Source organism: Elephas maximus, chromosome 4 (genome assembly GCF_024166365.1).
Source record: "Elephas maximus indicus isolate mEleMax1 chromosome 4, mEleMax1 primary haplotype, whole genome shotgun sequence".
Classification (NCBI taxonomy): domain Eukaryota; kingdom Metazoa; phylum Chordata; class Mammalia; order Proboscidea; family Elephantidae; genus Elephas; species Elephas maximus.
Window position 1 is genome coordinate 185,586,139 of NC_064822.1, and position 19,025 is coordinate 185,605,163.

Here is a 19,025-nt window from a genome sequence, read left to right on the forward strand (position 1 = left end):
TTTTTTTTTAGTATTCCATTGTGTGAATATACCATAATTTATTTATCCGTTCATCCGTTGATGGACACCTTGGCTGCTTCCAGCTTTTTGCTATTGTAAACAGTGCTGCAGTAAACATGGGTGTGCATATATCTGTTCGTGTAAAGGCTCTTATTTCTCTAGGATATATTCCGAGGAGTGGGATTTCTGGGTTGTATGGTAGTTCTATTTCTAACTTTTTAAGGAAACGTCAGATAGATTTCCAAAGTGGTTGTACCATTTTACATTCCCACCAGCAGTGTGTAAGAGTTCCAATCTCTCCACAGCCTCTCCAACATTTATTATCGTGTGTTTTTTGGATTAATGCCAGCCTTGTTGGAGTGAGGTGGAATCTCATCGTAGTTTTAATTTGCATTTCTCTAATGGCTAATGATCGAGAGCCATTTTCTCATGTTTCTGTTAGCCGCCTGAATATCTTCTTTAGAGAAGTGTGTGTTCATATCCTTTGCCCAATTTTTAATTGGGTTGTTTATCTTTTTGTGGTTGAGTTTTAACAGAATCATATAGATTTTAGAGATCAGGCGCTGGTCGGAGATGTCATAGCTGAAAATTCTTTCCCAATCTGTAGGTGGTCTTTTTACTCTTTTGGTGAAGTCTTTAGATGAGCATAGGTGTTTGATTTTTAGGAGCTCCCAGTTATCTGGTTTCTCTTCGTCATTTTTAGTAATGTTTTGTATTCTGTTTATGCCTTGTATTAGGGCTCCTAATGTTGTCCCTATTTTTTCTTCCATGATCTTTATCATTTTAGACTTTATGTTTAGGTCTTCGATCCACTTGGAGTTAGTTTTTGTGCATGGTGTGAGGTATGGGTCCTGTTTCATTTTTTTGCAATGGATATCCAGTTATGCCAGCACCATTTGTTAAAAAGACTATCTTTTCCCCAATTAACTGACTGACACTGGGCCTTTGTCAAATATCAGCTGCTCATATGTGGATGGATTTATATCTGGGTTCTCAATTCTGTTCCATTGGTCTATGTGCCTGTTGTTGTACCAGTACCAGGCTGTTCTGACTACTGTGGCGGTATAATAGGTTCTAAAATCAGGTAGAGTGAACCCTCCCACTTTCTTCTTCTTTTTCAGTAATGCTTTACTTATCCGGGACTTCTTTCCCTTTCATATGAAGTTGATGATTTGTTTCTCCATCACATTAAAAAATGTTGGTGGAATTTGGATCGGAAGTGCATTGTATATATACATGGCTTTTGGTAGAATAGACATTTTTATGTAAGTTTTTAAAAAATATCTTCTTGATATAAGCCCTTTTTCAGACAATTTTCAAATATTTTCTCCCAGTCTGTGGCTTGTTTTTTTCATTCCTGTAACCTGTCTTTCTAAGAGAATTTTTCATTTTGATAAAGTCTAATTTCTCAATGTTTTCTTTTATAGATTGTGCTTTTGTAGTTGTATCTAAGGAATCTTTGCTGAACTCAAGATCACAAAGGTTTTCTCCTAGAGGTTTTAGTTTTAGGTTTGACATTTCTGCTTTCTGCATATCTCTGCTGTTTCTCGAAGGAGTTGTCTACACTTGCTGTGTCCATGGCTTTACCCCCTCACTTCTCTGCCCTGAGTCTTACCCCCTCCGCACTGACCCCTGGGACTCCCTCAATGCCAAATCCAGGTGTCATCTCAGCAGTCCACCCACAGCACTTGACCAAAGCACTGCTCTCTTTAAACTCTTTCCCCTAGCTTCTATCAACCCTCTGTAAAGGCTCTGGGCTGGATAGGAGCTTCCTCTGAGTGCGTCCTCCTGCCGTGGACCTGAGCAGGGTGTTGAAGTTACAGTGATCTGGGTCTGTCTTCCACCCCACTCCACCACCACCAGAAGCCACAGGCACCAGAATGGAGCCTGGCATTCTGGGAAGGTTTGTGGATTTAATGTAGGAGAGAATGCTCTCTCTATCTCAGTCCCTAGCTGCAGATGAGGCAACTCTGGGGGAAGGGATTTATCTCTCCATAAAATCCCAGTCCCCATCATGGCTTATGTTGTTGCTAGCTGCCTTCTAGTTGGCCCCCAACTTATGGTGACCCCATGCACAGTGGATCGAAATGCTGCCCTATGATTGATTGTGGATCAGACTGTTGTGATCCATTGGGTTTTCATTGACTGATTTTCAGAAGTAGATTGCCAGGCCTTTCTTCCTAGCCCATCTTAGTCTAGAAACTCAGTTGAAACCGATTCAGCATCATAGCAAAATGCACGCTTCCACCGACAGACGGGCGGAGGCTGCCCATGAGATGCATTGGCTGGGACTCAAACCTGAGTCTCCCGAACAGAAGGCAAGAATATGGTCCTGACCTCTTGAACCTCATTGCTACTGGCCTTCTTTTCACTTCCTGAACACACCGTGCTCCTTCCTGCCTCTAACCCTTTGAAGTGACCAGTCCCTCTGCTGCTCTTTCTCTTATGGGTCTGACAAGGGCCTTATAATTCAGATCGCAGCTTGAAAGTCCCCTTCTCAGAAAGGTCCCCTCTACCACCCAATTGAAAGGGACCGCTTGGCCTCTAGTTACCATCGCTGGTTGTGATTACCTTAATGGCACATCTTCACCATCTGGCATTTTCTCATTTATTTGCTTGTTGTGGTTAATGGAACGTCGGCTTCAGGCAGCAGGGACCTTGTCTGCTATTCTCCCTTGTATCCCTCGTGCCTACAACAGTGTCGGGCACTTAGCATGCTCCACGTTGGATGCTGAATATTGAATGCTGAATACAACAAATTAGGGCGGAGCTGAATGAACCCAGATGTCCAGACAGGGCTCGTTTCCTGCTTAGGCTTTCCCAGCTCTGTCACAGCCCAGGAGTATTCTGACCAGACCCTTGCGCCCTGGGGAGTTCCCAGCTGGGTAGCCATGTGAGCCTACCCAAAGCGCAGCCTACCTCTCTGTCCTCCCCTCCCTGGGGAGGGGTCCTCTCAGGGCCTTCACCAGGGCTTCGGAGCCAGTGGGGCAGGAGGAGGGGTTGGCACAAGGAATAGCCCGGATGGCCCAGCTGGACAAGGCCTGGCCCCTTGCCCCTCATTGTACAAATGGGACAGATGTCAAGAGAGGGAGAGAGGTGCTCAAGGTCACACAGTGAGTCAGCCACTGTGAAGACCTGGCACCTACCTCTCCTCCTGGCAATGAAATTCCCCAAATTAAAAGCTAGAGGGTCAGCAGGTTCGTAGTGCTCCAGGGCTGAAGAACTTCTTGACCAGACCCAGCCTGTCCATGGGCTCTGCCTGGGGAGGACTTGGCAGAACTGGCCAGGCCCAGGGAAAGGAGGCGGGTGGGCGTGTGGTCCTTCACCCCATGACTCAGGGGGTGTGATAGTGGTGGGACCAGAGGCAGCCCCTTGGTCAAAGGGCACTGACTCAGGCGGTGGTGATGAAAGGAGTAGGGTTCTCCCGCCTGACCATGACTCACCCCACCGCCCACCTGCGTCTGCAGGGGGAAGCTCCCAGGAGGTTTCAAGACACACAGGGAGGCCCAGTCCCAGCCCAAGGCAGAAGGCTGAGCCTTTAGAGGGGAGTGGCGTTCAGCCTACTTCACAGGACACTCTCTTGCTGGTAGACAGCTTCTCCCCACCTTGTCTCCACCCCAAGAAGTTTCCTTTTCCTTCTCTGCTGGGGCTGGGCGTTGCCTGTTTGCTGTGGCAAAAAGAGCAGACTGGGTCGGGCTGGCCAGGGGCGTTAGAGGATGGGCAATCATGACCAAGATGATGAAAATGATACTTGTCAGTTATTACTGGCTTGTTTGTCCCGGGCAAGCCACTGTGCTCAGCGTTTTCCACCCGTGATTTCATTTTCACAAATAGATACAGTTATTATCCCCATTTTAGATGGGAGGGAACTCAGGCACCAGGGCGGGTGGAGTGGTTTGCTCGAGGTCACCTGCTAGGAGCTGCAGGGTTGGGATTGGAACCTGCGTCTTCTAAGGGAGCTGAGTCCAAGTTCTTCTGTGATGGGTGGCCCTCCTGAGGAGGTTCCCCTCGGGAGGGGTCTTGGCCTTGCTTTTCTCCTTCCTGACCAACTGTGCATACCTGGCCTGGAACTACTTTCCCACCTGTGTTACCTGGGCAGAGAGTGGGTGCTCATAGGGGGAGGGGGGAGGGCTGTCGAGTGAATAACTGAGCCATTTTTAGGAGCAACTCTGAGTTACCAGAATGTTCTTTCTTCCTCTGCAGCAAGGTGGGCCCCAGGCAGCCCTTCCGTTCCACCCGTTCACATCCAGTGTTTGCTGAATAAATGCAGGCATGAGTGCATGAATGAGTCATTTCTGCCTATAACATGGAGGACTGGGGCATCTCTTTCATTGCCGTATTGCTCTGAGGGTGAAATAAAGCTTTGGCACACGCCTGGGTGCCCTCCACGGCAGGGGCCCTGCCAGGCTCAGGTGTAAAGCATCATGGAACAGGTACTCATGGATGCTGTTTTCCTCCTCCACCGGCGGCACTAACAGGAGCTTGCACTTGGAAAGGGAAGAAAGTGTCCCCAGGCCTGGGTGGGGAGGGAACAAGGTGGCAGGGCTCTTAAAGAAAGGTGGGGTCCCCTCTCTCCCTGGGCCCTGGGCTCAGGCACGCTGGCTCACTCCTAAAGCAGCGCCATGATTACCCAGCCTGAGAAAAGGGCTGAGAACCCAAGTTTGGGGGCAGATCTTGGCTCAGGTGGACTCTTCTCCACCTTGCCTACCTCTAAGAGTCTTGTGGTGTGGGGTGGACACCATCTAGAGCAGCCTGGGGTGGGGGTGGGGGTGGGGGTGAGGGGCCCCTGCCCACCCCTTCCATGAGGCATCCCTGTTCTTAAGGACCTGCTTCCAGGACTGGGGGCAGCTCACCACCTCGTGGAGCCTGTGTCCAGTGTGGAAAAGGACCTTGACAGTGGGCACGTGAAGGTGTCCTGTGTTGATGGGATGGGTGGTCAAACAGGGCCCCATGACAATCGTGCCCACGCTGGGGCCAGTCGCGCTGAGGATGACCAGTTGCTTCCTGCAGCCAGCTGGGGCTAGGGCATTCCCGCTCCATCTGGAAAGGCACCCCAAGAACAAAAGCAGCCAGGGCCACGCACCAGACTATTACATATCATGCTTTTAATACAAACTTAAAAAAATCTCGAACAATAGAAACTGTACAGGTTTGATCAATCTTCTGTTTTTAAACTAAGTCTCTAAACACACCAATGTCCCATTCCAAAATATTGCACAACATTCTGAATACAAAACGCTTGATTGTATTCCTCCTTCACGAAAGAAAAAGTTCATCACCTTGCTCCCCTAAGCTCCTCTCCACATTCACCTCAGTGACCCCCTTCCCGTCCCCAGCGAGGGAGAAAACCAGAGAATCTAGAGCTTACTGTGTTGAGAATACATCATTCTGGGCTAAAAGTTCACATTCGTCACAAGACAGTCCACCTTTTGATTTGTTCCTGGGAAAGCGGGGTAGATAGAGAGACGAGGGGGGAAGGGGAGAAAAAAGGCTTTATTCTCCTCTTTTTTTGTATTTTAAAGTTTGTTTTTCCTGAAAAAATATCTTTGTTTCTCTCCTCTTTTTAAGAAAAAATCTTGAAAAGAAAAAAATTCCATTTTTTTAACGTTAGAAATATACATATATTATATAGACCTCTTACGTTTTACAAATGTAGCAAATGATCCAATACAAACGGACACCAAAAAATGTAAAAAAGAAACAAAAAAAATCTTCCTATGAAATCAGGTAAATTAGTGCAGGTTTTTGTTTTCTTAAAAAAAATAAAATTGAAGCAAAAATGCCTAGATTTGAGACGAGACAGACTGAACTGGGCCCAAGATGCCAGCCGTGGAGTCATGCTCCTGAACACACATTCTCTTCGTATTTCAAAAGACACTGAGGGCTTGGGCTCCCCTCTCCCTGTATGTGGTGAGAAATAAGCAGACCTGGGTATGGGGGTCCCCGTGTGCGTGAGTTGGGAGGCAGGTAAGGCAGCATCCAACCTTTCCCAGAGAGCAGCTATCCACCTGGGCCAGTTACCTGTGTGGGAGCTGAGGACATGAAAAAGAGGGGCCCAGACTGGGCTGGCCCCTGAGACATCTAGGGAACAGCGGGTGCTGGGCCAAGAAGCCTGGGCATTGCCCGGCTGGGGGAGGTAGAGCTGGTGCCCAGCGTGGGAGAGGTGGCTGGCAGTATCTGGGCTGGACCCACTGCCACAGCAGTTGCCCATCCGGGGTTGCTGGAGAGGAAGAGTTGGTGTGGGGAGCCAGGGGCTTTGGTACTTTCTGGTGAGGGGGGCCCTGAGCCATGTGGCCCACCTGGCAAAGCACTGTGGCATGGAAGCTGCCCCACTAGGGTCGGGGAAGCCACCTCTCTTCTGGTAGAGGGAGGAAGTGAGTGCCCTTCTAGAAGCCAAACTCAGCATATGGGATGGCCCAACACCTGTCCAGCCCAGCCTGACTAGGAGGCCACTCCTCCCAGCACCAAGGCCCAGTGGGGATGCGTCAGGGCAGTGAGAGGGGACAGCAAGAGTACCAAGAAGTTCCTGATGAGACAGGGGCACAAATGGACTAAACAGAACTACACGCAGAAGACTCAAAGTCTTACTTCAAGGCTCAGAACGGCCCACCACAGGCACTGACCAACCGCCCTACCCACAAGGGTGCTCAAGCGAGCGGTTCCCATCCTGGGCTAAGGACACACAACAGGAGGGCTGAAGTCTGGGGACGACTCTTAGGCATTAGAGACTTGGGTACTCCTTCACCCCCTCAGAGCTGTCCTTTTTTTTTTTTTTTTTTGGTCAAAAACAAAGTGCAGATCCCTCTACAGTCTGGAAACCAGCTCCTCCTGCAGTGCGTTCCCCTGGGAGTGCCTTAGGCTCAGCCAGAGTCTTGCCTCATGGTGTTGCGCCCTGCAGAGGCTTCCCAGCCTGCCCCTGGCCTGTCCACAACCTCAATAAAGGAGCACTTGCTGCGACCCAGAATCACATCCAGAGGGGGAGTTTCACATGGCTTGGATCTTTTTAAAACAGGGCAGCAAACCACACGCGTGCACTCCCTACCTTCCACCCGCAACCTCAGGCCCAGGGAAGGGGCTGCTTGAGAGAGGCCACAGGGATCGATGGCTGGGTCTAGCTCTCTCAAGGCCCACGAATGACAGTCCAGGCCAGGTGGGGATGGTGAGGTGGGGCCACAGGACAGAGAAGAAATGAATTCCAACAGACAATGTCCAACTGTCTGCAGTCAGCTCTAAGGGGTGTCAAGTGGCCAGCCGGAGCTCCCTGTCGCCTGGACCTGAGAGTCAGTGGGGGCTGGGGTCAGACCTATTGGGGTGGCTGGGCCTGAGAAGGCCTGCTGAGGTTGGATGGGTTTCAGTGAGAGGGTAACGGGGTGACAGAAGCAGTGACATGGAGCCAGCCTCTCCCTGCGGTAGGGACAGGCAGGCCCAGCTGCAGCTCTTCTTTCCCTGGGAGCTTAGACACACCAATCCTAAACCAGGCGTGTGGAGGAGGGAGAGAGGAAGCAGGGAGCAGCCATTCACATCTGGACCATTCTTAGCACAGGAAGCCACTAATTAAAGATGTTATATAGAAAACTACATGTACAAAAAAAAAAAAAAAGAAAGAAATGTAAAACCCAAACCAACCAAATAAATCAAAGACAGGCAGGAAAATAGCGGAGGGTTGAGTTAAACTCGACTTGGTGCTTCGGGAGCCCCTCCCACTCCGTGCCTGGGCTGGATCTTTTTTCTAGAAGTGAGTGAGAAGATTGAACTCTTTTTGTATTATTTTCCTTTTCCTGTTTTTTTTGGCCTTTCCTTTCTCTTTTCCGTGGTCTTGGGTGCTCCTGGCCCTGTGGGTGGATGGGTGGTCAGTTGGCCAGCACCACAGGCTGGAAGGGCTGGCTGGGATACTGCATGGTGTTCAGGTTGTAGCTGAGGCCTTCCACGAAGGGCGTCTTCTCCAGGAAGAGGTTGTTGGCGCCACCCCCAAAGACCTGAGCCATGTCGAAGGTGCTGCTGTTGCAGGTGCCGGCCCCGCTGCCTCCAAAGGGGGCTGAGGTGCCACTGCCCTGGCCATCGGCCCCATCAAAGAAGAGGCTGGGTGAGCCGCTGCCGCTGTACACGAACTCCTTGGCGTTGGGCGAGAGCTGGGATTGCGGCGCAGGGTTGGCGGCGATGAAGTTCAGAGAATGCACAGACAAAGAGAGGCTCTTGTGTTTCAGCAGGCTGTCGGTGGGCGAGCGGGCCAGGCGAGGCTGCTGCTGCAGCGGCTGCGGGCCACTTCCCCCACCGCTGGCCACGCCCCCACCGCTCCCTGCCCCGCCACCCTTCTTCATCTTGGTGGAGCCAAACTTGGTGGCAGCAAAGGAGGCGGTGGTGAAGGTGATGGGCTGGGCAGAGCGGGGAATGAAAGTGGGGCTGGGCGACTGGCCGAAGGATGGTGATGGGGAGTTGGATAGGGAGCTGTCCTGGCTACCGATGGGCACAAAGACCTGGGCGTCAGGGTTGAAGCTGCTCTTAATCTCCTTGTCCAGCTCGGGGGCCCCACAGCCCTCGCTGTCATCCAGGTACAGCACTTTCACAGCCCCCTTCTCGCCAATCTGGTAGGACACCTCGAAAGGGTCAATCCAGACGCTCAGCTCCTCAGGCACGTTGGCCCGCACGTCCTCCACTGCCAAGCCACTCCGCTTGGCAGCCAGCTCCACCACGGGGTCCACTGTCTCCCCAATGTGGACACAACGGAATCCAGAGCCCTTCAGCGGCTTGTCAGGGTACCAGTGTCCCTCATACTTCTTTTTCAAGAGTCGCTCTAGCTCCTCGCCGAACAGGTCTGCACGGCGCCGGGGCAGCTTGTTGTACAAATAAGAGATGATGAAGTTCAGGGCCACTTTGATCTCCAGCTGCATGATCCTTTCCTAGGCTATCAGCGCAGGGCAGCACGTGCACAGGCCACGGGTGGTGGCAGGAGATGCAGGGGGGCAGCCTTAGGCTCCAGATGGCTCTGGGAAATGAGAAAGAAGGAGAGGGGCACCATGAGTAGATATGCAGAGACGGCAATAAACAGAAATGAGCACCAACTGCCAAGGACCCAGAAAATAGCACCAGCTTCAGGTCACATGAAAACCGGGCAATGAGTAAGGTAGGCCAAAGAAAAAATGATGCCTGTGAGTGATGGTGCTGGCGAAGAATCCTGAATATTCTGGACTGCTAAGTGAACGAACAAATTTGTCTTGGAAGAATAGCCAGAACGCTCCTTAGAAGCAAAGATGGTGAGACTACGTCTCACATACTCTAGACATGCTATCAGGAGGGATCAGTCCCTGGAGAAGGACATCAAGCTTGGTAAAGCAGAGGGTCAGCGAAAAGGAGGAAGGTCCTCAAAGAGATGGACTGACACAGTGGGCTCAAGCGTAACAATTGTGAGCATGGTGCAGGGCCAGGCAATGTTTCATTCTGTCGTACGTAGGGTCGCTGTGAGTCGGAGCCAACTTGATAGCATTTAACATCAACGATAACAGATCATGTAGATCCCGTTTCTGCCCCACCAGCGACTAGTGTTATTGCCTGACTGCGGGCAAGTTAATTTTCTTTTGAGCCTTAGTTTCCTCATCTATAAAATGGGCTATCATGAAGATTTAGCTCAAGGATGTAAACTGTATCACGCTGTACCTGGCATGTAATAGGCATTTGATAAAATTAGCTTTATTTTTAGGTAATTCTAAGGAAATAAGGGTGCTGTAGTTCTCACCATTTTGTGTGTACAAATGACACACACAAAAAAATCAACTTCCTAATTCAGCTAAAGAAGGGCTGGCTCTTGCTAACTGTCTCGGCAATGTCTTGGTGGAGTTGAGTCCCCAGACTGTCACAGGCCAAGAGATAAGTTTAAAATCTTTAGTCTCCCTCCTTACATGGAAAAGGATACAGCTGACTGAACAGGAAGTAGCACTGCCAAATTTCCACAGCCAATTTGTCCTTCTGGGCTCCATGGGTATGCATGCCCTCTTTCCCAGTCTAGGTTGGCAGAACTGATTTAGGAACTCTACAGTATAACTGGGGCTTGCATTTCCATCCAGAGAGCCTCCAAGAATGGAGACAAGAGCACAACCCCCAGGAAGAAGCTAAGATGTATCAGAACCAGAGATGTGGGCGTAAGGGACCCAGGCTGCCTTGGCCTACACAGCCCTGCTGCCTCTCCTTTTGTCTCATTCTCTGGGGCACCAAAGGCTGCCCCAGAGAATGAGACAAAAGGAGAGGCAGCAGGGCTGTGTAGGCCAAAGAAGTGTTTGCAGCAGCACTGGGGTGGCCTGAGGCACTCTCTAGTTTCTGGCTAGAGTGTTGGTGCCAAGGGTAGCAGAGGGAAGACATTTTCCACCACCTCACAGCCTCCAGCTGGGGCCCATCATCACTCAGTCTCCCAGGACCTGTCCCACCACCTGTCCTCGGCATCGGCTCAGCTTTGTCAAGTGTTTGGAGATCTCTGGAGAGAAAGTCTGAGATTGTTATTTTGGGATTCTCTTGCTGCCAGATCCCACTGAGGTCAGAAAGGCTTACTCCCTACGTCTGGGCCAGCCTCACGTCTAAGGAAAATGATCTGTGAGATTCCAAGGGCCAGTGATCCTAATCTCCTCACTTTCTCCCAAAGGGTGGCTCCTGGGCTCATGCTCGAAGAGAAACTGAACTGAAAAGCACCGTTGCTGAGGGGAGGCAGGCCCAGAACATGTTCCTGGCTGAATCTTTGGGCGCGGCAGTGCTGAGCTCAGCACGAGATGGGGCTGATCCACGATCAGTCAAGGGCATCTGTCCTATGAAAGGCTTGGGGCTGGATTCTGATTCAAATCCCTGCTGGGTCCAGTATGGAGCATTCCCACCTTGAGGATCTTGAGCTTTCTGAACGCCTGGCCCAAACCATTTCTCGTTAACTCTCAGGTGTGGGGCCATTGTTCCCAGGGACATTTTTAGGACTGAATCCTCAGAGTAAGATCCCTGGGATGAATGTATCAGAGAAGATGCACTGGATGATTATGGAGGCGGTAAAGCTAAAAGTACACACAGTGGCTAGACCCAGTCCAACCCCCATATCAGGTATGAGGAAACAGAGGGTCACATGGGGAGGCAGCGGAGGTGCCCTGACCAGGGCCCTCCCTCAAACCCTCCACAGCATGCTCAGGACTCAGGAAATCCCCCTCTCCTAGCCTCCATCACAGACTTAATCTCCAAGTTTCTTCAAATGTCTATTCTCACCATAGGTCAATTCCAGGGTCCTTCAAGGTTTCACGACAAGAAGAATGGTAGGAACAATAACAGGCTCCCTGTTTACGAGGATCGAGTTCACCATCAGATAAAAGCTAGCCACCAGGTCTGCAAGCCTTCTCTCAAGAATGGAGATTTAAAAGGGCCACAGCTGTCCACTAGAGGTGTCTGACATACCCAATGCCGTCAAGTCAATTCCGACCCTATAGGACAGAGTAGAACTGCCCCATAGGGTTTCAAGGAGTGCCTGGTGGATTCAAACTGCCAACCTTTTGCTTAGCAGCCATAGCTCTTAATCGCTATGCTACCAGGGTTTCCAGAGGTGTCTGATACAGAGAAGACTAAAGAGTTGTCAAGAAACTTGGCACCAGTTCCCGAGAATAAGGCTGGAATTAAAAACAGTGTTTTCAAAGTGTTCTCTAAAAGTAAAATCCACTCAGACTCAACCTGTAACACTCCCCTCATGCCACCACAGGGCCTCTTAAAATGTACCTCTCAATATAGGACCCAGACCAAAGGGCTATACCGGGTGGCCTCCTCAAACTTTGCCACATGATTGCTATCCAGGCCAACCTCCCCCAAACGGTTCAGTCCTTAAAATGAGAGCCTTTTAAATGCAGGCCAAACCATTGGGAAATAAGCTTCCCACCCCCAAATACAATAGGGCCACTGTCATCAGCCCTGCCTAGCTAACCATTTTCTGCAGCGTAAGCAACTAAAGCTGCTCACCAATTTATACCTCAGTGATGCTGTCACACAAATAAGTAAGTCTATAATGCCACCTTCTTCACCTCTTTAATTGGTGAACAGGCCAGGCTAGATAGCTATGGGGTGGAACCTTACAAAAATGCTGGACAACCAGAATGAGATTTTCTGCTCTATCAGCTCAGGCTCTAATTCTGACTTCAAGAAGCTTATAGAACAGTGGATTACAGCACTGGTGCTGTCTTGTCTTTGGCTAAAGACAAGTAACCATTTGGACGAGTTTGTTCTTTCTGATGCTATGAAAAAATTTTTGAGCTCATATATAAAATACCCATGGAAATGCAGTGAGATTAGAATGTTTAGAAACAACAACCCTTCAGTAAAATGAACAAGTAGATTCAATTTAAGCAGGCCAGAGAAGACCTGAGATCTTTTCCAACCCTGACTCAAGTGCAAAAGACCAAAATGGTAGTTAAAAAAAGTGTTTAACAAAATGTACTTTTTGTCAATATTTTTATAAGTTGCAAACGTGAAACTAAATTCTGTTCAATATCATGAGGAACCTTACCCTCCTTCACTCGTTTACTGCCAGCAATTAGAGAATAAACAAGAGTGCGGTTACACCTGGATTCAGGTCCCTCGTGACTTTTTTTCTTATGTGTTGACTTGTGTTTTAACGAATAAAAGCCTAGAGATCAACAAAGATGGGAGAAGACGAGCAGGCGTGACGCTGGGAAGACACCTCAGTCAAAGCAGATACGGCAATAGATTCTAGCGAGAACTTCAAATATAAGGTTTTTCAGAAGAAAACAATTGTGTTAAAAAGGGGGTAAAGGAGGCATAGTGATGAGGGCATCTATCGGGCACCCAACCAGTACCTATCAAAATATGCAGACACCTCACAGTCCTAAACATCTCAACCGTCCTATAAACCAGCCACCACTGGATTCAGAGGAGGGCTGGAGAGAGGAGTTGCGGGGGGTGGGGGGCGGCGGTAAAAGGGAGTTCCTCAATTTTAACGAGTGGGTAGTCAGGGGTGCCCCAACGCTGCCCGCTGCCGGGGGAGTGAGAGCCGGAGTCAGATTGGCGGGTCGGGCCGCACCCTGCAGGTCCCGGGGCGGTGGCCCAGCCGGGCGGGTGTGGGCTGACCGCCTTCCAGGACTGGTGCCGACTAACTGCACGCACCACCCCGCCCACAGCCTCGCACCATCTCCCCAAAACACAGATTGGGCAAGCCCGGGTGTGACTACCGGGCTCCTCCCGACTACGAAGGCCCTTTCTAGGGCACGTCAGGCTCCTCGGAAGCCAGGAAGACTTGACTGAGCCCCATTGTGGGCGGGGAGGCCGGAGGCGAAGGCGCGCTCTGCACTCTGGGAATCCTAGTTCTCAGACTCCTCAGCCTCAAGTCTGAGCAAGTGACCTACTTTCCCCGCACACTGCGCTTCCCTGCATGCTTTGCGAGGGCTCAGCAGCTGAACTACGCATGCCTGGTAGGGACGCTGGCCGAGGGTCGAAGAACCGGGGAAAAGTTTCCGATGCACATGCGCGCTGTGGCGTACGGGCGTCCCCGACTCCCCACCGCCCATCGCTAAATACATTTTATATAAATTCTGCCCTTAAGGCCTACTCCCCGTAATGTATCACCCCACTGTATCCATGTCTCGGCTTCGCGAGACGGTGAACTTTTCCCCAGTCCCCGCGTCCCCTGACCGCTGAATTAGGGATCTGCTTCTAACGAGTTTTTCCTGGGTAAGGGGTGGGCGGCACAGACAGGTCACCTCGCATCCCACGCCCGAACATCCTGCTGCTCAATCCAAATTCCGGAGGCCGGGCTGTCTGGGTCCGCGGTTGAATTCAAAGAGAAACGAGCCTTTTCACCAATGCCCAGCGGGCTGGGCTCCAGCACCCCCATGGCCAGGAAAGGCAGGAACTAAAAACCCAGTTATCCCGTCCTTTCGGCCAAAGAAACTCCCAGTTAGGCTGTGGGGAGGCGCCGGGCCGACAATCAGGAGGCCCCGGGCCAGCAGGCCCAGGGCTCACCCCACTTCGAATCCAAGGCCGAGTAACCAGACCCGGGCGAGGGAAATGGGAAAAGGCTCCCGGTCGGGCTTTTCCTCTGCCAGGAAGAAAAAAAAGGTCCATCTGACACCTGAACAACATCTAATGCTTAAAATTCTGGGCTTGTGAGTCTCCTCCCACTGCAAGGCCCGCTCTAGGACCGGACTCACCAACTCCTCGGCAAAGCTCCCTACGGGGTGTTAAACCTCCCTAATCCTTCCTCCTACACAAGCTTCTTTCTCCCTCTGCTTAAGAGGGGGATGGTGGCAGGCGCCCAGGGAAGCAATAGGAGAGTTTCTGTGCTACGGAGAATCACAGTCAGAGAAGAGGGACCCACTCCTAGGCTGGGGTGGGGTGCGCAAGAAGGAAAAAAAGACAGAAAGGTTAGATAAAGGCCCCTCTGCTGGTCCCCAGGTTGAAAGCCGCTGTGTGGGCTCCTGGCGGTGGGGAGGGTCTGCACGTGGCCCTCCTCTCTAATCCCTCTTTCCCTCGCTGGTCAAGGGCACAGTCCATCCCCTAGAGGGAAGGCGAAGAGGTTAGAGTAGGGCTCTTCCTCCCAGGCACGGGCACCAAGACCAACCAGAACCCGCTTCCTGGTCCTGTTCGAGGAGTGCTGCTTTTCCTACCCCGTTTTTCCTTAACACACGAAAGATAAAGACCTCAAACACCAAAATGGTGAAGCCTGGCTCAGCAGCCTGAGGCTGGTCGCCACTGACGGGTCCCATCGCCAAAAGGGAGGTGGGTCCACCTCCAGTCCTCAAGCTCCACGGGGCCAGAAATGAACCCTATTAATAATTACTACCCCCTTCCCGGCACACGGAAAGCGAAGCAGAAAAACAAGGCCTGAATCCTCTCCTTCTTCTGATTTATTTAGCAGTGGGGGTTTCTATAGGGAACAAGGAAAACACTGCGAGTCCCCGGGGTACGAAAAACTGGGGTGCTGGTAATGAAGGACATGCACCCCACGCAGGAGGGGGCCATACTTGGACTTGGGCCTGGGAGAAGAGGGGGCTCTGGGATCACAGGGAAACGGGGTTCCAAAGGGAAAGTGGAAGGCAGAAGAAAGACCAGCCAGGGGGAGGGCGACAGCAACGTGGAGCTTCCAGGAGAGCGGAGATGGAGCGGGGGCCGGCTGGGTTTCGGGGTGGCCCGGGGTGGGGTCCCCCGCCCGCACGCCCCCCACTCCCTCACTCACTCTGGTCTCCGCGGCGGTAGGGCGGGCGGCCGGCTGCGGGGCGGCTTCTCCCTCCAGGGTGGTCCTGGGCGCGGGCGGGGGTCGCTCTCCCTTCCTTCCCGGGCGCCGCCGGGCCGGGGGCCTGGATGCTTCCTTCGTTTAGGGTTGGGGGCGGATGAGAGGAGTGTGGGCTATGACTCTCAAGAATAATTCTTTCAGGTTTTGGAGATCGGGCTCGGCGGCGGGGGGACGAGGGCGGACGGGCGGGCCGGCCGGCGGCGACGGCGCGGGGGATGGCGGAGCGGAGGGTGGCTCGTGTCGAGGGGCGGAGGACGGTCCGGGCTGTGGCTGGCGAGCGGTGCTACCCTTTTGGCCCCGCGTCGCCCGAGCCGCTCGCTTTTCTCCAGCTACGACCCGCACCTTCCCGCGCCCCGGCCCGAAGTGAGCAAAGTCAATGAAAAGTTTCACCCTTAGCACCCTGCGCACGGATCCGACTTCCCCACCCCTGCGTGATGCGTCCCTCCGCCCTGTAGGGGCGGGGCCGCCGCCGGGCCGGGACTACTTCCAGCCCTCCAAGCTGCTTAACCCCCGAGTGCGCGGCTGCGCGGTGCAGCCCGGCGGCCTCGGGCATCTCGTTGCCGGTGCGCAGAACGCCGCCCTAGACACCCCCCGCCCCCGGTGGCCGGAACCTTCTCATCTTTCAGATCTCAGCTCAAATGTCACTTCTCTGGCTGGCCGCCTCTGGCCAGTCTACCGCCAACCGCCTTCACCTCCCATTACTGTCGTTAGTTGCCCTCCAGTCCCGCGACTCACGGCGACCACATGTGTTACATACTAGAACTGTCCCGTAGGGTTTTCTTGGGTGTAATCTTCACGGAAGCAGTTCGCCAGGCCTTTCTTCTGCGGAGCCAGAGTGGGTTCCAACCGCCAACCTTTCGGTTAGCAGTCATGGCAAACTGCTTTTGCCACCCAGGCTCCATCACGGTAACCATGTTACTTCCTTCACGTCCCCATTACCACTCTCTGAAATGATCGGGCTCATTGTGTCGTGTTCCTCTAACTAGACAGTGAGCCCCAGGAGGCAGGCACTGGACTGCCTAGCACCGGCCAGACACACGGTGGGTGCTCATCTGTGTGACGAATGTCCCGGGGAGGGGGCGCTGCACCACTGGGGCCCCGGGAACGTTCTCCGCTGTTCACTCGGCCCCTGCCCCATTAGCAACGGTTTGCACGTTTATCCGAACCGTTCCCCTGAGGCCACCCCGACGTGTGCCTCCACTTCCGGGCCGTCTGGCCGTCCCCGCTGCGTTCGCATCGCCCCAATTACGGTCTTTTCGCGCGCGGGGAGTTGAAGGGACGACGCGAGCGCTGGAAAGGTTTCAGACCTAAACTCGGGTTCACCCGAGTCTTCCGAGCGCCTAGGGCCTCGTCTGGGGACCCATGACATAGCCAGAAGCGGAGGGGGAACCTGGGGCCCGGGGCCCGCTGACAGGGGTCTGCGGGAGGCGGCGGCGAGGCAGAGCCGGACGATCAGGCAAACGAGCAGGGCGCCACAACTGGTCTCCATTGCGCTCCGTTACCTCGCGGCTGGGAAGTGTAGCAGCGGCTCCGCGCAGACGCGCGAGAGCGTCCCCAGCCCGCCCCGGCTGGCGACCCCCTACGGAGCGTCAGAGAGCGCCACATCTCTCCTAGTGACAGCTCCCGCCAGCTCGGGGTGGCGTCTGCCCGCGCACGGGGCGCCGGCTGAGCACCCCCTTGGTCCCTTGGGCGGCGGAGCTAAGTCGCGCGCGCCCGCCCGCCCGCCCCCTGCCCGGGCTCTGGCCACGCTGGTCACCAGCTTCTTTGTGACCCTGCGGGGCGCAGACTTGAGGGTCAGTAGGGCTGTGCCCTGATGAGGTCACAGGCGGACGGGACTGCCAGCTGGCGAGGCGCAAAGCCTAAGAGCTGAAGTGTGCCGTCTCCTCCCCGATCCCGTCCTAGATCGCCCACTCTCCACCCCGACCTTTAGTCTCAGTCCAGCCGCTTGCGACCCAACGGCAGACGCCAAACCCACGTGGGGTGGCGAGATCCGCAAGTTTCAGCTACGACAAACTTGGTTTTTTTCCCCTCGATCACTTTTTTTGGCAAGGGCAGAGAGCAAAAACGGTGGGGCTGAAATTCGCTTTGGTTGACCGCAGAAGGGAAACTCCGCCGGCTGGAGGGCCAACTCCACCGGGACAGGGACGCAGGAGGAGCCGAAGCCTGGGACTCCCATCCCCCACACCCTGTACAGCCCAAGAGGCACCTCCAGGGACTACTTGCTCGTGCGTCAGCCAGTGGCTGCGCGTCACACACGCGCCCCTCCGCCTGGCTCCGCTCCACCCTCCTCTACCTCGCTTCCCTCCCCTCTTCCCCCGCCTCCACTTCCCTCTCCTCCCTTCCCTTCACGAGTTCTACCCGGGGAGCGAGACCCAACAGCCCCACTAGGCTCCAGAGAATTGAAGAGCTAAAAATACAGCTGCAGCGTTAGCAACAGCCTACCCATTGGTCGGAGCGCGGGGCGGGGTGCCGTCTGATTGGGTTTTGGATCTAACCGCTAGGACTAAGGAGGGGGACCGAGAGGGCCGAGGACGCCGGGCCCTTGCGGGGGTGGCGTTTGCGCAGTAGGGCACTGTAAGGGATGCTGGTATTTGTAGTCACATTAAAGGCAGTCGTGGAACTACATGGGTTTGAATTCCAGTTTTGCCACCTACTGTGTGATCTTCATTTAATAGTACTCGATTTAATGACAACAGATCTCTTTTTAAAACATCAAACCTCAGTTTCCTGACAGAAAATCGTGAGGTTTAATATAAAGTCGCGTGAGGATTAATTGTAAGACTGTATGTAAGGCCTGGCCAAGTGGTTTCTATACTTAAAAGGTAACCGTTCTGGCCACACTGCGTCGCGTCCTACATATCCTTCCAAGGCGGAAGGAGAAAAGTGAGGGTGAGTTGAAAGGAGTTCTCCTGCAGCATCTCAGGAAGGACGGATGGAGTCCAGATGTGGGGATAAAGGGTAGATGTGTTCCACCATTCTGTGCAGGCTGAGGAAGAGTGGCCCCAGTCCCTAGGAGGAGGAAGGCTTTTATTCAAATCTCCCTTGCAGTGCTGCAAACCCATCAGCCCTAAGCAGCATCACTAAAAGGGAAGCCGAGAAATCCAGGCTCCTTGGCAAACTGAAGCTCTGGGTAAAGGGCTCTCGTAGAAATAGGAAAAGATAAAATAGAGGGAATAAAAGGTAATCACCCTCCTTAATTGCTGATGTCTCCATTTATCCTGTGGTTTTTCTCTCCTCAACGTGTGATTTCATCTTGTCAGGGCTTAATTGTGAGTTGAATTCCTAGTCAAGCATTCCAGAGTCGCCTCCCTTTTTGAATAATCATATGTTGAAAGGCACACATGGTGCTTTCAAAATGGTGAGCTTGAGAAGTAAACATGTGCCAAGAGAACACTGGCTGGGCAAATTCTCAGAGAGGAAGCAAGTTCTGCCTATGTTTTTGTGCTTTGACAGGTCAGGCTGGTTGTAATTGGCCCCAATTAACTAATTCTCAGGGATGAGTCACTCATACACAACAGGCCAGGGCGAGAAATTTCGTATTGTTTCTTTGAAGTTATCCCCAAAACAGTTTCTCCATTTGATTCGTTGGATGCACTGCTCTAGATGGGCAGCAGCAAAGACAGCCATAGCAAAACTGGCTTTGGAAAAGAGAGATTGGATGCTGAGGGCAAATGATTGGCTATTCACCAATACCACTGTGAGTGAATTCTAGTAAACAAGGTAAGTGGACTAGCCTATCCTTTGCTAAGACCCTAAAACGCAGTGTTCAAAGAAA

General features: G+C 52.8%; 1 protein-coding gene across 1 annotated transcript; it reads right to left on the bottom strand.

Annotated features, from left to right (window-relative positions):
- Positions 1 to 4,874: 4,874 nt before the first annotated feature.
- Positions 4,875 to 16,929, bottom strand: TOB2 (transducer of ERBB2, 2). The gene is made up of 2 exons (XM_049884488.1): positions 15,194 to 16,929; positions 4,875 to 8,983 (listed from the first exon to the last, which is right to left on the bottom strand). The coding sequence occupies exon 2, from the start codon at positions 8,886 to 8,888 to the stop codon at positions 7,851 to 7,853; it is 1,038 nt and encodes a 345-aa protein (XP_049740445.1). The 5' UTR covers positions 8,889 to 8,983; positions 15,194 to 16,929; the 3' UTR covers positions 4,875 to 7,850.
- Between the last annotated feature and the right edge of the window lie 2,096 nt (positions 16,930 to 19,025).

Bases quoted from the DNA above. Each gene is read 5' to 3' on its own strand.
- TOB2 (XM_049884488.1), bottom strand. From the start codon at position 8,888: ATGCAGCTGGAGATCAAAGTGGCCCTGAACTTCATCATCTCTTATTTG.